Below are 19,498 nucleotides of genomic sequence, written 5' to 3' on the forward strand. Positions count from 1 at the left end.
CAGTGCATGACACAGCAATCCGTCACAGGCCATTTCAGCACAGTGAGGCTCTTAATTAGCGCGTGGGGTCAGGCCAGTCAGAGCAAACATACAATACACCATCTCCAGCAGGTCAAAGCTCTATGTGCAGAGCACCCATGTTTATCCTCATCTTGACAAGTGTATAGAGAGCTTCTGCACAACCAGGTTTGGCTTATGGAGATGCCCATCTTCCTCTTTATTAATTAGCTTGTGCATGAGATGGAACTGGGCATGCTTGAGACATTCAGTGGAATCAGTCGTTTGCTGGGAAACAAATGCAAAATACACTGTGCGACATCTACACAGCAGGGTGCGCTCACAAAGTTGCTGTTACAAAAGGAGGAGCTTGGAGCTCAAGAGCAGATACATACAGACTTTGCAGCCCTAGCACAACTATAGCTAGTTATAGCAACAGTCAAATAGTCTACTCTCTAACAGTGTTCATGCAGTGTCAGCGCCAGCAAGGGGATGGAAGGAATGCAAAAAAGTAGGTCAAGGCTGAAAGAGAAGCATGACGTTGTTTAAAATGTGCTTTTAATTATAAAAAAGAAATCCGAAACGTTCACATATTTCTTCATGAAATCAAGGTGGCTGTTGTGCGGGCATGTGTGTCTCTGTGGTGCTCCAGGGATGTCACACCTTGCCACATGTTGGCCTGCTCTCTGAGTACGACTCGGAATGAAGGACACCACACAGCCTCCTTTGCCACAATCAAGAACACTGTGACAATACTAACAGAAGTGGGGAGCTCTGTTGGGGCGTAACAATGTGAAAGAACTGCAGGAACAAGGATGCTACGCTGAAAGACAGCCATGTGGCAAAGTGTATGTAACAAGTAGCAGAAAAGCAAAGCAAAACGATGTGAACCACAAGAAACAGAATTCTAACATGAGTCACAGCAAGGTCAGACAAAAATACTTAACCCGGATTTCATTCATCTGAGTATGACCAGAACAAATATCCAGGGGGAGCATAATTTAAAAGACAGACTTGTTTAAGGAAACCACTGTGTACCTTAAAGAAATTCATCAACATACATTTTTGATAAGTGAATGAAGTTGAACAATGGAATTAGTGGCATTACTCCTGACTCTGGGAATTCTGACAGGCTACAGAAAACATCTACAACAGGCTAAAATCTGTTCTGGAGGCAAGAAGCTTGTTCTTCCAAATTTTGAGGAGTTCGCCTGATTAGTGAAGTCATAGTGTGAACTCAGAGCGCCCTCAACTGGTCCAACGTGAAAATACAGCGATAGCGCAAACCTCGGCCTAGTAAGCAGCATGTGCTGGATGGTTCGGTGGCTGGTGGGGGGAGGGGTTGAGGGAAAGACCTGTGGTGTGATGACACCCTGCAGTAAAAGCCTCCAGGTCTAATAGTGGAAGGAGGACCTGGATGACACATATGATAGCTCTGTATTCATATACTGAAGCTCTCACAAAACTGATTCCTGAATCAGGATGTATGTTTGCTCATTTCTGCATACGTGTTGGATTTGAGGACTCGTCTCCTAGCTACCAAATCAGCACCAGCAATCTGCTTCCTATGTGAACACTATCCTATATCCTTATTCAAACGCTACTCCCCTCCAGGTACTTACAAGTTTTCTGGACTGGGGCTCACACAACGGTTCAAGAAATCGCTAACAAAAAAAACTGATTTCTCCCCAACTACTCTCTTGTTAAATCACAACCCAAACGCTTTTCTTAATGATGCTGTTACGCAAATCATCCACTCTTGCATATTTGGTAAAGACATGTATTTTAATGTTGTGGTGGACATCTGAAGTTCCCTCTGTTGCCATGTGGATGGCTCAAGTGTTTAAATTTCTCCCACTTGAGAAAGATTTGACTGGCATTTGATTTGGATGACAACCCCAATGAATTCTGGAGTATGTGGACACCTTTCTGGAAGTAATTTTAAAGTGCTGTATGATCATACCTGTGAAAAACTAACCTTTTGACCCTAAGCCCACAGTGCGTATGTGGACATATTTGCTTTTTCTTGGTGTGTGTGTGTCGTGACCCTGTGCTGTTCCAAAAAAAAAAAAAAAAGACTATTGCACTAGAAGAAAGCTCTTTTGACTGCAGTGATTGGATACAAACAAGCTTTAACAAAACTGAATCAGCCCTTTTACAGCTTTTGAAGGAATGCTTAAATGTCTCAAATTCCTACACTCCCAAACATGTAGCTCTGCTCTGTGAGGCAGACAGGCCACCGCTGTCCCTTGCTCACCTGCATTGATGTCAAGGAGCTGACTTCGCTTCTTCTCCTCTTTCTCCTTCTCAGCCTTCTCCTTGGCCAACTTGGCACGTCGTATCTTCTCCTCAGCCTCCCTTCTCTTCTGGTTCTCCATAACCGCTTGCTGTGGAACAGGATTTCAAACAGGTCATGTAACAGAGTCCTAGCACTGCTCTCCCACAGTCATCTTCCGGCCCCATTTCTATCAGGGAGCTACTCTAGAGCTTGCTGCCTGTTCAGCAGCCTCTCAAGGAAGACACTACAAAATTTTTCTGTTGTGCAGTTGCTTCAGGACAGAGGAGTTCAGCATTATTTCCCAAAAACTGTTGATAGCTTCTTAGTACTAAAGGGTACAAGATATTGCAAATGGCTTTTCAAGCCACCATAGTACACTGCTCAGTGGATGACAGTTTTCAATACTGGTTCACCTGTGCAGATGGTGACAAGAGCCAAAAACTCAGTGCAACAGAGTGGACCCTGCAAATTGTTTTTCAGTTCAACAATAACATACAGTAGGTACATGTATGTTTATATATCTTAAGAGTTATCAAAAGCAACTTACCTGGAACATGTTGCGGAAGTTGCTAAGGTCGCTATAGAACTCTTCAATGGACACCTTCTTGGGATCAAACACAAAGAACTTGCCAAGATCCTCATACTGTTTGACCATGTTCTGATGCATAAGATCCAACTTCTCATATTGCTCCCGTGCGCTGGTTAGAAAGCTGTGCTGGGGGTTAAGGAGTCTGTAGCTGATTGGGCACAAAACACAGTACCCTCAGTGAAACCCTGCCACTGTCCTTTGGTGTACAGTCAAAAATGTAGCCTTTGTCTGTAGGACCTATTTGTGAAGCAGGTACCTGTATCCCAGGGAACTGCATTGCAAACAGTGCTATTTAGCTGGCAGTGCTGTAGAAAGGAAAGTAGCCACATCACCCCATGGACTCAAACTAAAGTTTAAACAAGACTTGTAATAACAGCAAAAAACATCTGCCTTCAAAATCCAAGTTGAGAGAAGAGACAGGGTGCCACTGCCACAGAATTTGATGAACTTTAAGAACCAAGATGAAACCTGCACACAGGACTATCGTGCCACTTCCCCTCTCTACTACTAGGATTAGCCTTTGGTGCATTAGACATATATAGAGGGATCCAAATTCTCCATTTATTCAGAGACTGGAAAAGACCATAGTCTGGCACATTAACCATGATCTGTGACCCACCTACATCAAACAAAACAGAACAGCACAAAGAGCATAGAGGAGGCGTGTGATATTTCGGCCTGAACACTGCTGGACTTTGTCCATGTGTCGACTGCAAGGGGACAGTGGGGCATTGTGTCCAATGGAGTACATAACAATTACTATGAACAGCACTCTGCCTCAAGTGACCAAGAAAGAGGGGAGGGAGTGGAAAAAAAAAAAAAAAAAAGAATAGGAAGAGAGAAGGGAAGTCTTATGGAAATGAAAATCTGCCTCCAGCCATGTGCGTCCAGCAGATCCTGGGTAAGAATGAAATGAAGCCTTATTTTACTGTGGATGCCTTGACTATCAAGATAACACAACTACCCCAGAAAAAGAACACCCAAACAGTTGAATTATATCCTGCTGTTTTGGTGAAGTCAGGTCATTTTGCACTCCTTTAGATGAAACAAGAGAGGAATCTGTGTAAGCAGACAGTTCAGCTGACTTGCTGACATGGATGTAAAATGGTGCAAATTAGACATTCGTTGAATACTGTAAGACTAAACATTGAGATATGGTTATAACAATACTGGTCTGAGTAGGTACAGATGAGGTACAGACTGTGAAAGGATATGGTCATCTTTTCCACAAAGAGGTCATTTTCACTCTGAGGAGGAGGGAAGGTCTCAATGTCTTTCTCCAGGCTCTTGATCTGCTTGCCCATCTGATCTATGTTCTTCTGTAAAGTCTCGGCTGACACTAAGGACCAACAGGCACTGGTCATATCATAGCAAAGTGTAGCAACTACACAGAGGAAAATATAACTGAAAGAATCAGTTATATTTTATTGTGAAGACTAACAATTCTCCTGCATAACAAAGCTGAACAGGTGTAGGGGTTCAGTAACTAGGGAGACCTGGGCAGCAGGCTTACCTCGACTGGCTTTATCCACATGGATAAGCTCCTCTATGAAGTGCATAACTTCAGGGTGTTGCTCCTGACACACATCAGCTATGAAGTGTAGCAGTGTCATTTTCTGATCTGTGGACTTGGTATCACGCAACTGTACAAACAAAGCAGGGCACAGACCAGGGCTCAAAGACAAAGATCAAGAGCCTTACAAGTAACAGTAACAACAATATTTGCAAAGCAAACAGGAGCTCAGGATTAGCAAAATATTTTTACGCGGCTGTTTCTGGTACACACCTTGCATAGGTAGCTGATGCTGAAGCCAAAGGCTCCGGCATTGCGGGAACCTGCATTCATGTAGTTCCCCACCAAAAGGATGATCTGCAGCAGTTTGGCCAAGTTCTCGCTGTTCTTCATCTCCTCACATGCAGCAGTTACTGACACCACATCTGGCTTAATGTTGTTTATTTGCTCCTCAAACTGCAGCTTGAACAGGATAGCACTGAGTCGGGGCTTCAGCCGCTTCACGGAGCTTATCTAGAAGAAGGATGTGGATCAGAGATCAAGGATGAAAGGGTGGACCGCCGCAAGAAGGTCTCGTACAGCAACCAAACATTTTACCAGTGCTGTGGAGTGAATGTATAGAAGTTAAGCTCATGTGTCTGAATACAAAATGTTGACTATGTAAAGTACTACTCGCATGTATCTTTGTAGATGTGAACATGTAGGCGTGTAAAACCCACCACCACCCCAAACTGCTCAGACTCTGTCAGATCGTCGTACTCATCCTTCAACTCCGCCAGAACGTTCAGCTGTTCTGCTTCAGGCAACTGCTTCAGCAGGTTCTATGCCGGAAAAAGAGTGACCAAACGATTGTGAGTCCTCTAACCAAACACAGCATGCGGCTTCTGGCTTACCACAAGCATGGCTCAAGAAAACAAGGTGGATAGCACTAATGTGTTTCCAAGCTTGAACCTAAGGTTTTGTTCATAGTAACAGAAGATGCTGCTTCTGAAAGAGCAAGGAGCTTAAAGGGTCATAAAAAGGCTTATCTCCCCAATTATAGACTAAGCCTGATTTGAGGGAACTCCCAGTTTTTCAGAGCATACAGGACAACAACCTCATCTAAAATGCAATGGACAGGCCCCTCTGAATGCTACGTAATCATATTTAATGAATGGACATAAAAAAATTATGTCAGAAAGGCCGTATTACCATATATACGAGCACGCCCAAAGGGGGGGAAATCTACGGAAGGCAGGTCTGCTACAGAAAAACCGGAATGCACTAGTGAATGTGGGAACTGGCTGAGTCCATCATCCCACCAAGACCGGGATCAAGAGTTCAACTACTCTTGACTCCCACTTGACTTGAACTACCAATCTAGTATTAGCACTTTCTGCATGTGTCACTGGGTCAGGGGGGTGAACAAATGTACTGGACTGAATGAGGCCAACTGCCTACCTGGACCATGTTCTCTGTGAGCACCTTCTCATTCACTTCCAGGATGACATTCTTTATCTCCTCATAAGGCAAGCGGAAAGAACCCAGGAAAATGGCTGCAAGGACACCACCACAGTCTCAGCCTAACACGAGCAACTTTGTGTACACATACGCTGCTCTGGCCTTGGTCTTCAGTCGTGTGCCCTTCAAGGTTGTGCTACTTTTTTTTCCAAAACAATGTTAAAAATCACTCTGCTGAGTCATAATAATGCTGATAAAAATCTTAAAATGTTAGCTACATGGCATATGAAGAAGAATGAGCAGAAAGCCTGTCAGTTAATAATTAAATTACCAATATTGTGATATATAAATGCGCACTGTTTGCGATGAAATTTCCAAACGTTCACAGACCCAAATTTAAAGGCATACTACCTGTTTTCCTTTCTTACACAAGTTATGTAGTATTTTTTTTCTAATTATAAAATTTGTTTTATTATCAATACCGCTAACAATCCAATACAATCCACCAGAAATGCTTCTGCCATTGAATTCAGTAGAAACAACATAAGAAGAGGGCCTATAGAAGGTGACAGCTATATTGGTCTTAGTGCAAATTTATCATTAGTGGTGTGAACAGAAACAAGAAACTGCAAGTTGGGACAGCCAGCATGGCTCTGATGAATAGGGATGAAGTCTCAATACTCACAGAGATTCTGTGAGGACTTTGAATCAAGGACCTTGAGCTCCTTCACTTTCTTTTTCTGTGTTGCCTTCTTGTCATCTGATCCATCCTGGTCTTTTTTGGCTGTAAAATGGTAGACATATTAAACAAGGTGAGAAAATGAACGGTGTAAACAGGGAGAGAACCCTAATCACACAGAGTAAACAGAGAAAAACATTTAGTCACGTGCAAACTAAACAGTAAGTGCACATTAAGTTCAATGACGATGGAAAGTAAATACAGAGCATAAAGACAGTAATTAAGGAAAAAGCAGCACAATAGAGTTTATGAAAAGCGAGTGGAGGAAAGAGACGCTTTTTTTTTTCCAGGTGAAATGGCTCCTCTATGTGACCAGCAGCACCTGGTTAGTCACTTGCTCAGACACATGGAGTTTTAGGTAGCTTCACAGAGTTAGAACGGCGTTCAGCAATAGAATTTTATCTTAAATTCACTGGAAAATGTAAGCCATTAACAAACCTATCGACCATAATAGCAAAGAAAGAACATGTGAAACGTGCTGAAGAAACAGCCATTCTTGGTCCCCGGCCCACAAGCTCAAGGCTGACAGCTGCATTTTATGGGGGAATGCAAGGAGAATTTGACCAGATCACTTGCCCTCGTTATACTAATTTACCATGTACTGAAGTACAACACTCACTAGGAGTATCCCACAAAAGGTGACTGCTACAAAACCTAAAATGACAAACACATTTTCACTCAAATTACAAACTTAAGTGTAAATTAGCAAGTATATGAAGGACGGTGTTCCAGCATGATCCAGAACTGTGAAATATGTGCACATCTCGGTGTGTGGGGGACAAACACCTGTCATCAGAGCTTGTGTGACTAAATGCCCCACCTATACACATTGTGCTTCTGACTACATGTTCTTGTTCTCTCTCTTTCTCTCTCACACACACACACACACACACACACACACACACACACACACACACACACACCAGTGACTCCAGTGGTCAGAGGTTAGGGCCCCACAAACACACAGAGCAGACACATGGCTGGGGTGTAACTCAAGGCTTAATTTACTGTGACACGGCACAGAAACATATGCAAACAGCACAGACATCTACATACACGAGTTCTGTTTATGACCCTTTACACCACAGGGCAGCGAGGGACGCCATTTCCACTAATGTGACAGTGTCAGGAAGGCAAGCAAAGGACACAGTCACAAGGTCACCATGACTGCTCTCTGCATGAGGCCTGATGTCACATGGAATCATGTGACCTGCTAGTGATTGGGCTTCTTGTCTCCACCGCCCTGCATGTCAAATGCGTTTGCGTCTTACAGAAACAATTCCCAATTGTGCCCCAAACATCAATAAAGGGTTTTCCCAAAATGTTATATGCCCATCCTGTACTGTTTCACATTAATATACAGCAATACATTTGAAAAACTTTTTCACACCTCAAAAACAAAGAACACGACTAGAGATTACGTCTGCTGCACAGCAGGAAGGAACAACAATCTCCTTAAACTCAAGCACCAGGTCACCAGTCATTCCAATCAGTCCGCTTTAATCCAAGAGACTTGCTGGCCAAAAGCGTCAGTGTGACCTGGATGAACATTCTGCTCTTTAAAACCAATCTGGCAGATCTGTGTCAGTGGGTCTCTGCGTATGTGGGCGCGCGCGCTATGTACACGATGCACTGCGATGTTGGAGCATCACATGCTCTGATTGGATGGAGATGGAGTGACTTAATACATAATCATATCTTGCCCACTCCTCAAAATGGGGTCTCCCAGCTCACAAAATGGCCGCGCTCAGCACAGAACCTCGCATACACAGCTCAATGGCGTTCCCCTATTGGCCGGAGCACCTAACAGCAGGACAGAAAACGGATTTTCATCTGAGACACAGGCTTCATCAGCAAAAACACATGAACCACAGGATTTTGTGAATACACCACCCTGCAAGGGCAAAGCAGTTTAAGAAAACCTCATGCTACGCCTATGATACCAAGTGGCTTAAAAAAAAAAAAAAAAAAAAAAAAAAAAAAAAAAAAAAAAAACCAGTCCGAACTCCCCTCGGAAAACCTGCACCACCCCCACACCAGTACCGTGTTCCTGCTGTCGTCTCAAGGCCACATTGGCGTGTTGACGTGATCCCTGCCTGACGCACCATCTGTTCTCCTTCCTGACCACCATTCGGGGGGGTTGGTAGCTGAGGAGCTGGGAGCGACTGTCGTTTGAAGCACTGCTCAGCGTCTCCGTGCCCTGCCTTTAACCTCCTGCCACACCCAGACAGCAGATGATGTACAAAAGCTTGCTGAAAGAAGCTCCATTACTGCTTTTCATTACATTATCCTCCATGTATCACGTGGAGAAGGTTTGGGCTATTTCTGACTTCTTTCAAAGTTTACAAATGAAAGGCTCTTTGATGCACAAAAAATGCAAATGTGAGCCAAGAGTGCCCCCCACTGGCCACTGGGAAACTGCAGCCATGACTCAATTCCATTTACTGGAACTGTTTCACAACATCAGACAAAGTATTACACACACTCTCTCACACTACCTTTTAACATGTTTGGAGCGTATGGTAAAGAAAAACAGTTCTCAGGCGATGGCTGGTTTTGGTAATGTGTTCAAAACAACATTATGACAAGAAGTTTCCATTGTTGGTCAACCATTCGTCCTTTCTTAAAGGACAAAGCACAGCTGCTCACACCGGCACAGCGAAGCTCTAAGCGCCTGTGGTGCGTCGCTTCTTAATATGAAGAAAAGAGGGGGGAACGGATAAATAAAACAGCCCTTTAAACTTTAAAAGCCCATCCGTGGCTTTCTGTCTGAGGCTGTGCGAGTGGGGGATGGAGGGAGAGGGGCTGTGTGTTTGTCTTGAAGAAAAATGTTACAGCTGAGCCACTGTGGAGCTGGTTGCTCATGACAACAGTACAAAAAAAAGGGGGGGAGAGTGCAGAGGGGGGAGGCTGGATGTCTGAAAGGGCCCTTTCATCCTGTTTGTCCAAAGAAAGCCAGGAAGAGCATGAGCGCCAGGATAATGTGACGCAGCACCAGATGGCTGGGTGCGGACAGCCGGGTGGGGGCTGAGGGGAGGAAAAGGCAGGGCCACGCTGGAGGGGAGGGCCTAGGGGCGGAGTTTCAAGCGTGCTCACTTGCACACATCTGGTGTCCGTTTGCTGCAACTGCAGGCTGGTCTACTGCAACATCAATTTGATTTTCTTAAAAACAGGTTTTTATTAAAGTACCATGTACGTTTATAACAAAAATAATTCTTCCTAATATATGTCAAGTAAAATAAAATATTTGTCTCAAGCTGGAAAGGTAACAGAAAAACTATGCCATATTTTACCAAGCATTTAAACGATGCTGAAAAGCAGTTTTTTTTTTTTTTTTTTTTAAATTTTTATTACAGGAGATCCCTGTACATAGACTTCACTGAATGCATAAAATACTAGTGTGTTTAGCAGAGATTTGCCACCACTCACAGAAAATCTGACTTTTTTGAGGCCGTTTCTGGACCAGAGGGGCCCCTCTGCTTAGACTAACTCAAAATCCTTGGTATGTTAAAAATGTCCAGAAAACTGACACCACTTCCTGTGGGGAACATAAGGGGCCTCGCTGCTGCCTAATTCATCCATGAATATAGCGAGTCCTATTCTCAGCAAGGCCACATTGTCATTACACTACAAACCCGACTCCCCCCAAAGCGATGCAGCAAACTTCATGTAAGGGGCAACTTCATTAGGGTTACGGAAGTCTCTTTTCATGGAGTCACATACCTCACTTAAGGTAAAGGGCAGCATACAGGGTACTGATTAAAATATTAACTTTGCCAGTTTAAGACCCACTGGCAACCTTGCTCAAAAAATTTAACAGGAATTGCTCTTGCGTACACAATTCAGTTAACTGAGACCACTTTGTTTAAATACTTCAAACAACAAGAACAATTTATTTTTGCATACCACCAGTACATTGCTTTAGAGTCCTGGATATTGGGAAAAGCGAAATGCTTTTTTTTGAGGTGAAGGAGAAAAGGCAAGAAGGTGAGAAGAGAGTTGAAAGAAACTGTAAAGTTAGTAGGTTGAAAAAGACCACGTTTTAAAATCCTGCCAGCTGTCTATTCCTCCGGAGATTTCATTATTAATTAAAAAAAAGTAATTCCTTATAAAAATAGCAATAAAAGGTTGAACTAAACCCATTGTGTAATATAGTAACATAAAACTCATGCTAAATGCATTGTACACATGGAATCAGTGAATGAACACTGCCATCTACTGGGCACAGAGTAGACAGCAATACCATCTTTTCCATGTTTTCTGAGTTTTATTAATATTTTTATTATTCACTTGATGCCTCTGTAAGCAAATTAACAATGACGACTTTACGCAATTAGAAACCCATATATTTAGAGCAGTTTACTGTATCAGTTCAGGGTTGTTAAAATGGGCACTACAGTGGGAGTGGGATTCAAACCACAAACCTTCAGATTACAAGGCATCAAACCTAACCATCATGCAACCCTCTGCTCATCATGCTCCCATACATACACAATTGAACAGCAAGTACAGTGAAATGACTACTTGCAGAAGTAGTAGTCATGTAGGCATTTGCCAGACACTTCTCTAAAGTGACACAGAACGAGGAGCGAACAAGGAGTGCACCCAACAGACAGAAGCTAAAGAAGCTGTGCTTCAGTAATTCTGTACGATACCAATTTTCATTGTGTGCATTAAATACATATCTAAAGCTCATTCATGATTAATGTTGATGGGTTTGTGCAAGTAGCATTGTGAGTGATGGAAGTTGTGTGTCTTTCTGTATGAAGTGATCAGAGATTCTCTAGTTCACTCAATTTTGGAAAGTGTCATCTATTTCTGTGAGAGGCAATTGAGGAACTTCGTACGAGCGAGTTACTGTTAGAGGAAATAGTGTTTTTACTCTATATGTAGGTGCCACAAGACATCTCAGAGATGGCAACTTTTTTTTTTTTTTTTTTTAAATTCAACATAAAATTGTGTCACCATTACAGATTATGGCGCACATGTTACACTGAAACATACGCAATATGGAGCTGTCCATGACCAAAGACAGATTAATGGTATTAATGAAGTTTCCTGGTCTTCATACAAAACCAGTGTATTAAAAATGAGATTATGGTTTTTATTTAGGCAAGTAGCCTTTCTTCTTTTATTTACATCCAAGATTTAAATCAGCAATTAGAACAGCCTAATTATAGAACCCACAAGAGCTGGGAACAAAGACAGTGGAGAAAGGCAGCAAGAAATAGGATGGGGAGGGAGTAAAAGAGGAAAGAAAGGACAAAAGAAAGAAAGGAATAAGGGATGAGGAAAAAAGATTTCCATGCCTACACAGAGATGCTGAAATACAGAAGCACCGATGCACAGTACTGGTCTGTACACCACACGCAACCATTTGCAGACTACTTAGTAGCAGTAGGGCTCAGAGACTTTCTATTGAGTGCAGAAGATCCAACAAAACTTATGCACCGAGTCACACCTTCAGCTCTAACTGCGAACGCATGGAGGCTAAAAACATAACTGCCCAGCAGAGAGACACAAAACACTTTACTATGCTCCTTGCAGTGGTACAACCCTGCTCTGGACCAATGAAGTTTCTGCACACTTCAGTGACAGGTGACCAAATTGCCTTATGACCCAGAAGAATTGAATATGGTCTCACACTCCAGCCACTTGCGGCCTTGGGAGTGTAGAGGTCTTGATACTGTCCCACCAAGCCATTGGCATGCAAACATCAGCACAGACAGGGTGTAGATTTCTTCTCCAAACCAAACTTCATGAAGAACTCTGCCCAGCACTCCATAAATCCCAGATCATCACTTTTTTTTTTTTTTTAAAAACCGCTTTGTCGTGCATGCTGCGAAAATTGAAAACGGCACATATAATTGCCTTTTCCATTCACTCCCTTTCTGACATTCCAGGCTGCACTGACCTATCTATACACATTTTCTTTCCCCACTTGTCTTTTCTCTCTTTCACACATATAGATGGACAGCAGACACACAAACCAACAAGCATTAGAGTGCAATAGACAGGTAAGATCACAGCCATGACAAGAGTGGGAGGGGGCAGAGCGTGTGTGGGGCAACATCACCTGTGCAATAAAAATGCTTTGAATCTTCCAGAAAACTACCCACCACAGCTTCCTGCTTCATCTTCGAAATGGCAGCAACAGCCAAGTGTGAGTTTGAAGGCAGAGTGGGAAATGTATGTATGCAGGAGAGTAAAGGGTACAATAACTGCATGCAAATGTGTGCATATTTACATATGTACGTGTTTTTCTGAGGGCTCTCCGGGAGTTGTACCTCAGTGTGTTTAAGCACCTTTTGCGAACGTTCAATGGCTTCAGATCACCACACTGCACTCTAAGCACACACACTGCTCTTTCTGATGGGTGTTATGAAATCGCAGCTCAAAACGAGTCCACACCAAACGTGAGGCCAAATCACCACCACACTAGGAACGATCCCCTCCAGCACAACACCTGACTGGATCAATTACAGAGGGCTTGGGGTGAGGATGATGATGAGCAGTGTCCACTCCAATACATTTTTAGGCAAAAGACATTTGCAGCAGGAATGGAGCTGGGAGAACAGCAAAGAATGCCTGCTAAGGCCCAGAAGGGAGTTGAAGCAAGACCTAGAGACTGGTCACTCTCGGACAAGGGCCTGAGAACTCTGGCAGCTGAACGCAGAGCTCAGCTCACTACTTCTAGCATATTCATCACCAGGGAAAGAGAGGGTTGAATCTGTGCTCTGGAGTGTAAAGTCACTCAAATCAAATCTTATTTTCCAGCCTGTCTGCTCCAAATAGGGACCCAATATTATCACTGCACCCAACACCATAAGGGGTGGACAAGTCCTTAGTGATACCACACACAGCAACCTGAATCAGCATCTTGGGATCTGTGTAAACCCACAGACTTGTGTCACTGCTTCCCTGCTCTACAGAACAGCGAGAGAAACAGAAGCTGCAGGTATTGCACTCTGGTTCCCCTCTCAGTCCAGTTAATTTTGCAGCTAAAGGACGATGGCCCGAAGTGTCAGTCTCATAATTAACAATGTGATGTCAATGGGCTGCCAGCTAATGGGGACCGAGAACAAGAGAGAATCACAATGAGCTCTCCCCCTGTTACACAGTGAGGAAGGCTGGGAGGCTTTAAACAGTACATTACTATTTCAAGCTACCTCTCTCCAAATGTTATTGTCACTGTGGGTTTGTGAAGGTGACTTTGGGTCCAGCCCAGTGAGGCAGGCAGGGAGGCAGTAATTGAGTAACACAAATGGGTTTCTATCTCTTCACCAAAAAAAAAAAAAAAGGATCCCCTCAAGCATCACTCTAGCCATGATTACATTTCTGACACGGGATGAGGATGATATACCAGAAAATACAGACGGGAGGAAATTGTTAGCAGTGGAAAAACAAACACACACACACCCACATCACCTGTGTGTGTTTGTTTTTCCACTGCTAACCATTTCCTCCCATCTGCGATATAAGTGTGGGTGTCATTCCAGAGAAGAGATGTATAATGTCACTGCTTGTGTGGAATGACATTTGCGAGGCGGCTCCCCCTCTCTGGCAGGATGAGCATCCCTGCAGCCCTGCGTGATGAGGTGGGCAGAGGTGAGCACTTCAGAGACATGCACAGAACACCTGGCTGCGTGCAGAGCCTCACCAAGTAGCCATTAACAGCCAGAGGAGACGTGGCCTGCCTGCATATTGGCCTTTCCCAACAATGGCCACCCACTCTGTTCCTCAGAGTGACTCCGGTCTCCTGCCCTGCCCCTCATGAGGAGACTGGCCACCCTTCCTGTCCCGCATGGCAACATCACTTATCAATCCTGCCCCACAAAGGATTACTGATTGTGAGGCCTATCCTATCCAGCAGGTGCAAACAGATTTTAAGCATGAAACTTAAAAGTTAAACATGATTTTGTACTAAAAGATCACAGAACACAGAAACTGCATATGCATCTACTAGGCTGTCAAAGGCCTGGAAAGAACTCTTTTTGACAGCTGAGACTGAAAACCAGAGCAGCAATTTTTTTTTTTTTTTTTTGGAGACAGGAAGCCTATATGATGTCTAGAAACCAGCATTAAGCTTCTTTCGAGTTTTAATTAGCTTGGGTTTTAAATTTTGCCAGTTCTTCAGGCGCTATAGCAACCGTTAAATGAGCCATGTAGAGCTGGATATCACTGACAGCATTATTACTTCAGCATGCGGCAGGTATGACCTTGAAAGGAAAGATTCCTCCAGAACGACTACTTTCCCCATCAAACCGAACTCTAAAGAGCAGATACTGATCCCACCTTCCCTCCCACTGCCCCTGTATCCCAGGGCTACCTACCGGGATACTTGGAAAGTTACGGAAAACAAAAAGGAAACATGACAGAGAAGCCTTCCCATACATTCATACTGTTGTTAACATGAGTTCAACACTAGCATGAAAACATGTTTATTAAATGCGAACAATGGCAATCTGCGCTTCTCTCTTCTTGGCCACCAATGCCATTTACTGACTTCCTGCTCCATGATGCCCAGTATGGTGACTCCAGCATGGTTTCTCCAGACAGCATGTGGTTGAAGCATTAAGCAACCAGCGATCACAAGGGGTGTGTAGAGGGTGCAGTGTACAGCAAAGCAACACAGAGCCCACCATAGAAGCAGCCCTCTCCCATCAAGCCTACAGGCTGGAGGAATATATGTCAGCAGTGGGCCTGAAGTAGGGCATAGCCAGTGGCAACACAGGGCCCCGCGGTGGATAATTAAGAAGGAAAAGCTCCCAATACTTAGGAATGAGATCCTGGCCCAAGTGTGCAGGAGAAATTGGGTCACATTCTTCCTGCGACCTTTGGAGCTGCCAGTCCTCCGTGCTCTCCTGGTTAGAATCGGGGAGGGGGCAGTGTCAAATGCTAATCGGCAGCTGTGGGGATGCAGTAATGTGACCACCCACCTACAAATGTCAGCGGAGGGTGGAAGAGTGGAATGAAAATGGAAGAGCATAAAATTAATTTTCAACCCAGAATTTTTCCTTAAAGACATTCATTTACATCTGGCCAGAAAGAACTGGTGGTAGAGGTTAGACCAACACACTACAATCTGTGCACCTGGTATGCACCCAAGTATACAAAAAACAGATACTCAGATGCCCAGTACACCTGCAGGCAACTCACTAAGAGAACAAACTACTCGTTTCAGTTTTGCTGGCATTACAAACGTTATAATTAAGCAGGCTGCAGAAAAACACACCAAGACCCACATTCTGCAGTTCTTGGTCGAAAGCATTGTATCCCACTATAAAAGACTAAGGGAAAAAAAATCCACTTTGGTATCGGACTAAACGGAACTTCTCTCCTGGGGCTTTTTTTTTTTTTTGGCTTTCAATTTATAGCTACGTTCTTTTCCAGCTATTATGTCAGAAGAAGCCAATCATTTTGGTACTTTAGTCTTTGAGAATCTTGCAGAAAGACTGAAGAAAGATGTAAAAAGAAGCACAGGCAACAAACCTAAGAATAGCTCATCCCAAATCTTCACGATGGAACTGTTAGCAAATTAAAGCAGTGAGTCTTTTTTATTTGCCCCGCTAATTATATTATTTTTTCCTGTAGAAGGCAATTAACTGCAACGAAACCGGGAGCAACCAGGCAGTATTACGCTCCAGTGCATCTAAGAGCAACTACTTTGGGAGCAATTTGAAAAAGCGCCTAACATCTCATTAGTTCAGCTGCAGGCCTGAACAAGCCTCCATCGCGTCCACTCCTTGTTTCTATCCACTGCTCCAAATTGCTTCCTGGACAACAACACTCAGCCTATACTGAACACAAATTTTTACTGATCACAACTGCCGCAGTATTTGAATCCAGGTCTTGGACTCCCATTTCTTCAAACTACTGCACTTTGTTCTAATGAAGAATGAACACAAACATTGCCGATTACTCGTCATTACTACATACCGATATGTACAGAATACCAGTAAGAACATGGAAAAGTTCAAAAGGAACCCCGTGCCATCAAAAATGCTCCCTGATCACATGCTGCCCTTACTCAAATGAATTGGCCCACATTACTGGAATCTTGAAAACATGTGTACTTCAAACGCCCTTTATTATTCATACCCATTAGTGCTCGCTGAGCACGTGCAAGGAACAGCCTAGCAGACTAAGCTCTGGAACAAATCTGAAGTGAAGGCTGACGTGATCACTGAGGCGGACGTCAAAAAGTAACACGCTTAAAAAAAAAAATATATAAATTATTTCATCTCCACTCTACGTTGGCTTTACTTTAACATGCTTTAAAAGCAGCTTTAAATGTTAGCAAGCCAAGCAAAACCGTAAAACCTAAAAATAAACAAGAAAAGTAGTCACAAACACTAAGACCACGTTCTGCAGTAGTTGAAGTCCATTTGAGAGATGTTACTGGTGTAGCAGGTAGAGTAAATGGGGAACAAAAGTGCGCTCAAAACTAAGATTCCTCTGTGGGCTATATTAGTGTGGATTAGTCATTAGGACAAAAGGAAGAGAGTTTAATGCTGAAAATGGCTCAGCTCAGGGTCTGCTTGGGATAAAAGGAAGAAGTCTACCATAGCAAAGCAGAGAAATGAAGGACAATAAGCATGGATGCCTCATTGCTCTGAGGGGGTGCAGCCAACCACAGGGGAGATTAGGGAGGCCCTGGGCAGGCCCAAACTCCCCTTCCCATGTGACACACACAATCTGTGAGAGAGTGAAGCCAGGCAATAACCAGGGCAACCTGCTGGGCACAAGCAAGAAGGAGAGTGATGAGGAGAGAGAGCGAGAGAGGACAACATACACCCGCAGCCAGATGAAGTGCTGGAATGGGCACCAGAGGAGGTCTGTGGCATCCAAATGAGACAAGCATTTCAGGGGATGGCTGACAGGGCCCTCACACCCTGCCAACGTCCTCAAGTGGACCACAGAAATGCGTAACGATTGGCGCAAAACTGGGATAAGAGTGGGCGTACAACATAAAAACTTTTCAACCTTAAAGGGACTCCCACCATACCATTCCAAGAAAAACTGTCCCTGTACTTGGGAGAACAATCAGGAAGACGTCAGCCTATCAAAAAGAATGAACACAAACTCCAGAGGAGCTGAAGGCAATGAGCTATTCTGGAGTAGCATTTAAAGCACTGGACTCTGGAGCTCTGTATTAGTGTGTAGTAGTGTTTAGAGCACCAGATTTGGGAGCTGAGGGCTATGGATTAATGTGTGGTAGTGCAAAAGTGGAGGTTATTCACTAGACTGGCCTGACAACATGGATATACTGTATAAGACACAGCAGGGTAGACTTTCTTAGAAAGCTTAGCTTGTCTAACATCTAGGGAAATTCTTCATGTGTTCTAACTGAATAATCACCAGTGTGAGCTTTTATGCTGTGTTGTGCTGGTGGAAAACATCTCCTCTGGTGAGAGGTACAGACAAAAAAAAATAAATGAAAGAAAGCAGACTTATAGATGTGACCCCCAACTCAGTGGAGGTAGAGCTAGAGGACAGGATATGAAGGAAGCTTGAACCCATCATGGATAATGGCTCACATCCTCTCTCTGAAGTGACCACCATGAGTCCTTTTAACCCAAAATTATTCAACTAGGGTGCAAAAAGTTGTTCTTTTGGTAGTCCTTACTAGCAGCCATCCACATCCATAATGCCACTCGAGGGTTTTCAAACCCTTTAACACAGAGAAGCATGGACGTCTTAACACCTTAGTCATTGCGCTTTAATAGTAACTAAATTTAAACTATTTGTTTAGGGTGTAACTACATTGTGTTATGAACAGTGTGTGTTTTATTTAGCAGCTATGTGTGAATTTCCCTATAGCTAAGTATTATCTTAGCTGTACAAGGCTTTTGCCTAAAAGTCCAGTGCTATGGATTACTGAGAACGGCAAACCTATGAGGAGCAATACTTGAAAATCTGAAGTAACAAAGTTGATTCCACGTGAACCCTGCTGCTTCAGCCTCACTCCTCTGGAAAGAAACTAATTGCTCCCGCTGGTGAAGCGACCTACTTCTGCTTCTGATGAAACTGGAATTATTAGATATTATCGAGGCCCTCTGGAACATGCCGCAGCTCCTGGTCCTCTCCGGAGAGGTGTTTAAGTTTTAGGCTGTATTCCATCAGAATATACTAGTTAGTTAAGGCCCACAGTGCAGAAAAGGAAAGGACAGACAAAGGGAGAGAGGAGAGTGCAGACAGACAGTAGAACTCTGCTGTCAGTTGAGATGATTGTCAATGCCAAACATCTGCAGAAACAAGATTTGTCATAACCTGAAGTGATGACAGGCTACAGGCTCTTCTACAGAAACTTTCTGGACAGAAAAGATATTGCTCAGCTTGTGACCAAACTACAATCCAAGTTATGAGCAGATCAAATAAGCTATTACACAAAGTCAAAACTTAGCATTCTGAATTTTTTTTTTCCTCCAAAAGTCCTATTGTGAACACATGTCTTTCACTTGGGGGAATTTAAGCTATTTGCTCAATGTTTCTGTTGACCGACCAAAGCTAAACGATGTTACTGGACATAACTAACAACTCAAACTTTTTCACTCCAAATTTTAAGAGAAGTAGCAACTCAAGGAAGGTAAACCGAGCATGTCACATCAGTGCTGAAGGGGACAAGTAGTGTGTGGAGTACAGTGACAAGTAGATTGTGGGCTTGAGGTTCAAAAAAAAGTGTGGATGTTGGAGAAGCAGCAGCACAAAAGCATGACTACACAGAAGTCAGGTACACCAAGAACTATGTACTGCACATGTGGGCCTGTAGCTCCAAACTCTAATCAGCACCCAGAACGGGATTTCTGCTCAGACTACAGGTCCTGCTTTATCTGCTTACTACTGACTCAAAAGAGACTTGAGCAGTAAGGTTGTGCAAAGTAAAAGTGGAGATAGTAACAAATTGGTGATAAAACTGCAGGTTCTGCATGGCCTCTTAAG

The 19,498-nt window shown here is 43.5% G+C and overlaps 1 protein-coding gene across 2 annotated transcripts in view; it reads right to left on the minus strand.

The window, feature by feature from the left end:
* diaph1 (diaphanous related formin 1) overlaps positions 1–19,498 on the minus strand; it is a 77,274-nt gene that overhangs the window by 12,472 nt on the left and 45,304 nt on the right. For both annotated transcript variants that reach the window (XM_029257284.1, XM_029257283.1), the window contains 8 exons: positions 6,503–6,601; positions 5,818–5,912; positions 5,097–5,198; positions 4,651–4,890; positions 4,378–4,507; positions 4,079–4,203; positions 2,823–2,987; positions 2,255–2,384 (listed from right to left, as the gene is read on the minus strand). In XM_029257284.1, the coding sequence (XP_029113117.1) occupies positions 2,255–2,384; positions 2,823–2,987; positions 4,079–4,203; positions 4,378–4,507; positions 4,651–4,890; positions 5,097–5,198; positions 5,818–5,912; positions 6,503–6,601 (1,086 nt within the window). The remainder of the gene's footprint in view (positions 1–2,254; positions 2,385–2,822; positions 2,988–4,078; positions 4,204–4,377; positions 4,508–4,650; positions 4,891–5,096; positions 5,199–5,817; positions 5,913–6,502; positions 6,602–19,498) is intronic.

The sequence above is a fragment of the Scleropages formosus genome, chromosome 13 (genome assembly GCF_900964775.1).
Source record: "Scleropages formosus chromosome 13, fSclFor1.1, whole genome shotgun sequence".
NCBI lineage: Eukaryota > Metazoa > Chordata > Actinopteri > Osteoglossiformes > Osteoglossidae > Scleropages > Scleropages formosus.